Here is a 9,364-nt window from a genome sequence, read left to right on the forward strand (position 1 = left end):
CTTGGTGTTTAACACTGTCTCTGGCCACTGGCACCTCTCAGATGTCCCTGTGCATACAGGAGACTGTCAGGGAACCATCAGCCTTAGGAGTGGAGATCAGGGACGGACTGGCCAGGGTGATGGTGCTTCCTGAATCTAGGAGGGCCGGGACTGGCCTGCTGTGGCCTCCATGGGGATGGTAGAGATGCTGGGAGGGGTGGCCTTGCGGAGAATGCAGCCTGTGCACCAGGGCTTTTTCGGCACATTGGTTGTCGGCGAAGTCTGACTCGATAGGCATGGGGTCATCCCTGGGGGATCCATAGGTGGAGCAGGTGTGGATGGGTCTCCCATCCCCTTGGGAGTGCTGGTCTAGGCGTCTTGCCGGTGGAGGCCAGAAAAACTCTCGATGCTCACCCCTGCCGATGTCCAAGGTGGTCATCGGCATGCTCCAGGGCCTCCAGCATCTCTCGGGGGTTGCGGACACCCCACTTGCCTAATGCCTTCTGTTCTTTGGGTGGCAGAGCCCTTAGAAACCGGTCCATGGCCACCCTCTCGACGACCTCGGCAGCAGAGAGGATCGCAGGCTGTAGCCACCTTTTGGCTGTGCATAGCAGGATGTCCATTTGGCCCGCAAGTCTAAAGGTGGCTTTCAGGTTATAACTCTAGCATTGGAACTGGCTGGGGAAAGGCTGCAGTGCAGGAGGATCTCCTTCTTTAAGAGGTCATACTGGGGGGGCTTCGTCGGGGGAAAGTGTGTGGTTGGCCAACTGGGCCTCCCCTAAAAGAATGGAAGCAAGACATGGAGGCTGTGGCCAGCTCCTGGGTCACCACCTGCTGCTGTAGGCTGGTTTGGAGAAACTGCTGCCACACTGTATCCATCGCGGTGACGGGGTCTGTGTTCGTGCCCGCATCCTCAACCACTGTAGCAATATGAGATCACAGGAGGGCTGAACACAGACACCAGGAGGCAGGGGTGAGGGGAATGTGCTCTTTATTTTAGTAGATGGTGCAGAAAGCAGGTGGGTGTGAAGGTGAGGGTGGCTGGTGAAGTGGGGTGAAGTTGTGATCGTCCCAGAGCTGGGCGCGGCAAGCTGGTAGCAGCAGTGGTACACCTCATGGCCTGTTAAAGGCTGTAATCCAACCTGTTTTCTAAATTCCTTTTTCTAAAATCTTGTGGACTGTAAGTAAATTGAGCTATTCGGGAAAAACGAGCTATTTTCATTTATTCCACTAGGACAGGGTCGACAACGGGCAGATCCAGCAAAGTATTTCAGCAGACTGAACCGAGAACTTGAAAAAGTACCTTAGCAGATGGAAAAAACACAACATGGAGTGACATGGGTAAACCTACGAAGATGGTATAAATAATAAAGGTTTGCAACAACCATGTGTTGTACTACACTATACTACAGGTGTACTGCAGTGTACCACAGTTGTGCATTGTAGTTCTGAAACTTCTTGCTCATCTTTTGTCACTGTGTTATATCCTAATAAGATAAATTCAAACCTTTTATAATTAGGAAGGCTTAGAATGTGTGTGCATGTTTGTGTGTGTGTGTGCGTGTGTGTGTGTGTGTGTGTGTGTGCATGTGTGTGTGCACATGTGTGTGTTTCAGTTCTGAAAGTCCCTACTCACCACTTCCATATGTCACTGGCTGTATCTTACCCTAACAAAGAAAATTCACACCTTTTATATTTAGAAAAACTTTGAATGTGTGTGTGCTGGGTGTGAGGGTCAATTGTCTACAAACTTAAACACAGTCACGGAAAAAAGAAAGTACACCCTCCTCCAATTCTTTTTGTGTTTTTATTTATCAGGGCCTAAATAACAATTGTGTGATCCTCACTAAATTCTATAAACAAACAAATAACCTCAGGTGATAACAAAATAAAACAAAAAGATTTTAATATGTAGTCATTTTTTTCCCCAAAAAAGTAAGCCAACATTCAGAAACTAGGTGGGAAAAAATAAGTACACCCTTTCTACTTCCACAATCATTAAGAGAGTAATTAGCAGCCAGGTGTTACTAATGAAATGTACAAGATTAAATAATCATCAAGAAGTGTGACTACTTCTATAATAGCAGAACATCATTCCAGGAAGAAAGAACATCAGCCATGGCCTCAGAGAATCAATTGTTGCTGCTTATCAATCTGGGAAAGGTTATAAGGCCATCTCCAAACAATTTGAAATTCACCATTCCACAGTGAGAAGGATTGTTTACAAATGGAGAGTCTTCAAGACAGTTGCCAATCTTCCCAGGAGTGGGCGTCCCAGCAAATTCAGTCCAAGGTCAGACCGTGTAATGCTCAGAAATACAAAGAAAAACCTGAGCTACATCATGTGACCTACAGGCCTCTGTAAGCACATTAAATGTTTATGTTTAAATGACTAAATAAGTATAGTTTTCATGGAAGAGTGGCTAGGGAAAAGCTCTTCTTACCAAAAAGAACATGGCAGCATGAATTACATCTGAACAAACCACAAAAGTCCTGGAACAATATCCTTTGGATTGATGGGACCAAGGTGGAGATGTTTGGTCATCATGCACAGCACCATGTTTGGCAAAAACCAAACACAGCAGATCACCAAAAACACCTTCTATCAACTGTGAAGGACCATGGTGGAGGGCACGGGTAGCTTAGTGATTAAGCTGTCAGCCTACTGCTTAACAGGTCATGAGTTCAATTCCCAGCACTGCCAAGCTGCCACTGCTGGGCCCCTGAGCAAGGCTTTTAACCCTCAGGTGCTCAGTTGTATAAATGAGATAAATGTAAATTGCTCTGAATAAGGGCATCCCCTAAATGTAATGATAATTTGGGTTTGTTTTGCAGCTACAGGACCTGAGACACTTGCAGTAATTGATATAATGATAAACTCCACTTTCTACCAGAATATTCTTGAAACAAATTTGAGGCCCTCTGTCCAGCAGCTAAAGCTGTGATGAAATTGGGTCATGCAACAGGACAATGGTCCACAGCACACCACCAATGACATCTGAATGGCTAAAGAAGAAAAAACATCAAGGTGTTGGTTCTAAGTTACTGAATTATAAGGTGTATTTATTTTTATTTTTAAATTCCCTACATTAAATGATTAGTTTTATTTATTGTGACTAATTTTTTTTTTTTTTACCTTTTTTAAGATAAAAATTTAATATTGTTCTTCAGCATTCAGGAGAACAGTGAAGTACAAATTGTGTGAATAATTAGGCACATTTAATACTTTTTTTTTGTTTTATCTCTGTGTATTGTATGTGATGTGTTTTGTTTAACATAGGATCTGAGTTTGGACTCCACAGAATTAATGTTTAACTCCAATAAAGCTGCACTCATTTATCTTTATTTTATTTCATGAATTTAATACAGGAATGTGAGATGAGTTTGGTTACAAAGTGTTAAACACTCAGTTCTTTCTCGTTTTAGGTGAAAAACCGCAGCCGAGTTTCCTGTGAAAGGGGTGGGTTTATTTTATCTCTTAGTCAAAGTGCAACTTTTTGGTCAAACAAACACCCAAACCACAATCTCTCCTCCTCTTCTTTGCAGCTTATATAAACTCTAGAGTGAGGTGATACCTGCATTAATACCACTCTGTTCACATCGTGATCATCATCATCGTCATCACCATCAGCAGTCATGTCCTCTCGTTCTCTCGTGCTGCTTCTGCTGGTTCTCACCTGCCTTCAGTCCTTCACAACGGCCCAGAGTAAGATAACGTTCACCTTTTCAATATTTAACTGCTTTTTTGTCCTTATTATTACTATTATTATTATTAGTAGTAGTAGTAGTAGTAGTAGTAATAGTAGTAGTAATAGTAGTATCACTAAACTCCCCTGGTTTATAAACTTGAATTCCCTAAAAAGACGACCAAGTTGCTGAAAATAACCAGCGTTAATAAACCACTGTGTGTTTTACACTGACTATGTTTACATGCACATCAAATTTCATTTAATGTCTACATTCGGGTTTCAGCCATATTCCGAATACGATGTTTATAAGCGTACAGGCATCGAAATATTCCTGTATACATGGTTGTTGTAAGTATGCCTGAGTTGCCATTCCTAAATACCTAGCCCACTGATGTGCATGTAAACGTAGCCAATGTTACAGTAAAATACTGAGTAACAGGGTAGAGTTACAATTTCTATTTATTAAAGAATGATCTTTCATACGTTTTGTCTGATTACAGTTATATTCAATGTTGGTGAAACAAGTTATTTCCTGTTCTCACTTACATGATAGCAGCTATAAACAGTCTTTCCCTTACCAGCCTCTCTTTTATTCTCTCTCTTTAAGTTAATAAGCCAAAAAAAAAGGCAGCTGGTCACGTTACCGAGAAACCGCAAAGAAGTGTGAACTCTTCTGTCCTAAAGAAGTTAAAAAACTTAAATTTTAAAACTATAGTGTTGACACTGGACACATAAATGTTAAATAAACATCTTAGAGAAAATTTCACCATATCAACGATTACACACATTTTGTAATCTGTTTCTGTGGAGCATCTGCTGTACAAGTCCCTGCGAATGAGCTGCTACTATAGAAACGATAATGTATCAGAACAAGTGCATTAATATAAACCTGCAGTACTGTCAGAGCTGCTGTTATAGAAAATTAATCAACACCTTCTGACCAATCACAGTCCAGAATTCACTGTGAAATAATACAGTTTAATAGCTACAATAGCGTGCATCTCATAATAGATATAAAAGCATCTAATATCTTTTCATTGAACATTTAATCACAGAACCAAATGTTTTCACACAGATGCACATGGACCAGAGAAATGCTGCTTCAGTTACCAGACACATCGAATCCCTGTAAGACTCATTACAAAGTATCAAGAAACAGACCATTCCTGTACAAAACCTGGAGTCATGTAAGCTTTCACCCCCTCATTTATTTTCTTTATATATATGAAACCAATTAATAAAAAAGTTTTTCCAATGTCCATTGTTGCTTTATGGTTATATGCAATATAATCTAACTTTAAATAAATTAAATTAAATAATGGAGGTTTGGGACGTGTGAGAGTGTTTGATTTTCTGTCTTTATTGCAGTTATACATTGATGTAAATCTTCTCTCTCTGCAGCTTTATCCTAAAGACCGACCGTGAGGTGTGTGCAGACCCCGGCGTCGAGTGGGTGAAGGACAACATGAAAAAAATTGACGACCGTCTGATTTTACAAGCCTGATCCAAAATCAAATGAGTTCTTAAATCCTCTCTCCATTAATAATTAATGCTTCTTTTACAAAATGCACTTTTTATATAGCCAGAGAGAAGGAATGAAGCTTTTTATTATAAATCATATTTAAACATAAACTGAGCCTAGCATTGTTTAACTGATTTATTCTATAGACTGTGGACATGAATTCATTTATTTTTTTTAATGTATAAATTGCATCTTAAATTTCAGGGCTTTTTTTAAATTACATTTTCCCATTTTAAAAGAAAACAATATTGGATGCATTCAAACTCTTTAAAATGTTTATGTCACATCTTTGATGCCAGCATTAATATATACATATATGGGTAATCAGTGTGTTTGTTTCATTCTATGGATTTTTTTCTCCCATGTATGGGTTCCTGTCTTGCTGCAAAATTGTTTTTTTCTTCATGCAGATGTGTATAATATTTTTCTCTTTTCTTAGTATTTTCTAATTTTTAATTTAAAATGTCAGAGCTGCACTACTGTCAGAGCTGCTGTTATAGAAAATTAATCAACACCATTTTAGCTAGCTAGCTTTTTTTTGGGCCTGCCACCACCCTCTGTCTTGAGGCCATTGAGACTTTTTCAATTTAAATTAAATTTAATTTAAATTTAAATAGAGACTTTATTAATTACCATCTAATCTACCTTCTCTTAAGGAGGGATGTATGACAAATTAATTGTAACTCAAATTTGAAAGTTAATAATGGGTGGATGGTGGGTGTAGCACATAACAGACATGACAGTAGACATAACACAAATGTGTCATGACATCATTATTTAACATTATTAGCATATAGCTCATCTAACTAGTTAATGATGATGTTATGTAAAACATTCTCGGATTGAACATTGTTGAAACAAAATGTTCCCAAAATGTATTCTTAACACAAAATAGATACTCAGCATGAGCCAAAATTTGCGGAATTAGAAAATCAGTTCAGTGGTCGTATTTATGTAAATTCTTTAGCTGAAAGCAGCTCACTGAGAAAGGGAATGTCATATAAGTATGACGTCAGCTGTGTGAAGGACAAATGGACACCAAACTTCTGTAGTTGGTCAACGGCTCTTTATTCTCGGCACAAATGGGAAATTTATGTTTATAAACATGTATTTTGTGGCTTCTCCCATTAACCTCAATATCTTTGGCTCTGTGAGCCACGAGTCAACTTCATCCCAGCTCAGCTTGGTGTGAACTGAGAGAGGGAAGATCGCCCCCAAAAGTAAGGGTCTCTTAAAGCAAGAGTATGCTTCATTACAAATCACGTATAATATGAACTCCAAACCTTTGCATGTCAGTATAATTAAATCAAGACAATACAATGAAATTGAGCAAATAACAATTAATATATTCAAAATAAAAGAATCACAATAGTTTTTAATACAATGCAATCATAAGGAAAAGGAGTATTTTGAGTGAAAATAATAAAGATTACATACTTCTACTACATACAAATAGATTTTACATTCATCACATAAGGAGAGGTGAAATGGATGCAATTGGAGTCTAAGCATTACATAATTAGTGAGAGGCAGGCAGACAAATCCAGTAATGTTCGGCAAAATCATGGTCAACAAACAGGCTATGGTCAGGTGAGGAACAAATAGAGTCTACAAGGCTAAGGCAGAACATGAAAATCCATAACGAGCAAAAGTCAAAAAACCAAAGTAGCGAGCACGGAAACAAAAGGCTTAGTAAAAAGAGGCGGGTAAAGTCTGAACAATACTTTACACAGAACACAGAAATATGAGGGTTTAAATACACACACAAATCAAGGGGTAAACTGAAAGCAGATACGAGTAATCAAGACACATGAGGGAAACAACCAGTGATGGGACATGGGTGGAGACAAGACATGAATCAAAACAAAAACACACGTGGCAACATAAACAAACATGACAACTCGGAAAAGTGCTTATGAACGCCTCTGCTCACAGTTCTTGGTGCAAGAGGGAAATATGTGACAGTTCCGCCTCCCCCAGGGTTAGGTCCAGCTCCTCTCCACTACTGGCTTGCAGAAGGGGAAAGAAATTAACAACAGCCATTGCACTGCATACAAATGGAATAAATTAGGCTTAATTACACATACACTATATTACCAAAAGTATTCGGTCACCCATCCAAATGATCAGAATCAGGTGTCCTAATCACTTGGCCTGGCCACAGGTGTATAAAATCAAGCACTTAGGCATGCAGACTGTTTTTACAAACATTTGTGAAAGAATGGGCCGCTCTCAGGAGCTCAGTGAATTCCAGCGTGGAACTGTCATAGGATGCCACCTGTGCAACAAATCCAGTCGTGAAATTTCCTCGCTCCTAAATATTCCACAGTCAACTGTCAGCTTTATCATAACAAAATGGAAGAGTTTGGGAACAACAGCAACTCAGCCACGAAGTGGTAGGCCACGTAAACTGACGGAGAGGGGTCAGCGGATGCTGAAGCGCATAGTGCAAAGAGGTCGTCGACTTTCTTCACAGTCAATTGCTACAGAGCTCCAAACTTTATGTGACCTTCAGATTAGCCCAAGTACAGTACGCAGACAGCTTCATGGAATGGGTTTCCATGGCCGAGCAGCTGCATCCAAGCCACACATCACCAAGTGCAATGCAAAGCGTCGGATGCAGTGGTGTAAAGCACCCTGCCACTGGACTCAGTGGAGACGCGTTCTCTGGAGTGATGAATCACGCTTTTCCATCTGACAATCTGATGGACGAGTCTGGGTTTGGAGGTTGCCAGGAGAACGGTACATTTCGGACTGCATTGTGCCGAGTGTGAAATTTGGTGGAGGAGGAATTATGGTGTGGGGTTGTTTTTCAGGAGTTGTGCTTGGCCCCTTAGTTCCAGTGAAAGGAATTTTGAATGCTTCAGGATACCAAAACATTTTGGACAATTCCATGCTCCCAACCTTGTGGGAACAGTTTGGAGCGGGCCCCTTCCTCTTCCAACATGACTGTGCACCAATGCACAAAGCAAGGTCCATAAAGACATGGATGACAGAGTCTGGTGTGGATGAACTTGACTGGCCTGCACAGAGTCCTGACCTGAACCCGATAGAACACCTTTGGGATGAATTAGAGGGGAGACTGAGAGCCAGGCCTTCTCGACCAACATCAGTGTGTGACCTCACCAATGCGCTTTTGGAAGAATGGTCAAAAATTCCTATAAACACACTCCTCAACCTTGTGGACAGCCTTCCCAGAAGAGTTGAAGCTGTAATAGCTGCAAAAGGTGGACCGACATCATATTGAACCCTATGGGTTAGGAATGGGATGGCACTTAAGTTCATATGTGAGTCAAGGCAGGTGACCGAATACTTTTGGTAATATAGTGTATTCATGCCTTGTTTCCTTAACCACAACATGTAAACAACAAAATTCACCTGGGTTACGAAAGGAACATATATAAAGAGAACATTTTCACAGACAGCATGCTTTAGTCTTTTTTTTTTTTAAATAACAATAGAACAAGAACACGTTATCAAAAATTTTTTTTTTCTTTTTAAGTCAACAAGGGTCAATTAGTCCAGTCACCTAACCATGTTGGCTCCTCTGGATCCGGTACACTAAGTCGTACAGGTGTCCCAGGATAAAGTAAGGACCATCATATTTGGGGAGAAACTTCCTGATCTTGTTTTTCACCTGTTTAGTTCCTATAACAAGGTACCACACTGCGTCACTGACCTTGTAGGGTGTCCTCGCCGCTCTCTTATCGTACTGCTTTTTAGCACACTCCACAGATTGGCCTAGTGCATCCCTTGCAATTCGATGTGCCGACTCCAGCCTTTCCCTCATCCGAGGCACATATTGTGGGGGTGTTTGAGCCGATGTATTGTTGGGGGGCATTCCAGCAACTAGATCAATGGGCTCCATTAGCTCCCAGACTGTGCGAGTCTTCTCAAAGTCTAGCAGTTCACACATTCACATTCACACATTCCTCGGTAGTCCACCCGACGATTGGAGTAGTACTTGAGGCGTTGACAGGTTGCACTCCCCCCACTAGACAGGACTCCAGGGTAACAGTTCCATGTGCATTGTTTCCAGGTCCGCTGACGAAATCACACTGGATGGTCTGGTGTTGGATCTGGGGACGGGGGGGTGGGGGGGGGTTCTTTAAGGATGCAGGGGCAAGTTGAATGGCACGGCCTTCGCAACAGCATATCTGCGTTTCCATGACAG

General features: G+C 41.0%; 1 protein-coding gene across 1 annotated transcript; it reads left to right on the forward strand.

The window, feature by feature from the left end:
• Window positions 1–3,566: 3,566 nt before the first annotated feature.
• On the forward strand, window positions 3,567–5,508 carry LOC113523987 (C-C motif chemokine 3-like). Its single transcript, XM_026910097.3, has 3 exons — window positions 3,567–3,685; window positions 4,744–4,855; window positions 5,070–5,508. The coding sequence occupies exons 1-3, from the start codon at window positions 3,616–3,618 to the stop codon at window positions 5,170–5,172; spliced, it is 285 nt and encodes a 94-aa protein (XP_026765898.1). The 5' UTR covers window positions 3,567–3,615; the 3' UTR covers window positions 5,173–5,508.
• The last annotated feature ends 3,856 nt before the right edge of the window (window positions 5,509–9,364 follow it).

The sequence above is a fragment of the Pangasianodon hypophthalmus genome, chromosome 4 (genome assembly GCF_027358585.1).
Source record: "Pangasianodon hypophthalmus isolate fPanHyp1 chromosome 4, fPanHyp1.pri, whole genome shotgun sequence".
In the NCBI taxonomy this organism is placed as follows: Eukaryota; Metazoa; Chordata; class Actinopteri; order Siluriformes; family Pangasiidae; genus Pangasianodon; species Pangasianodon hypophthalmus.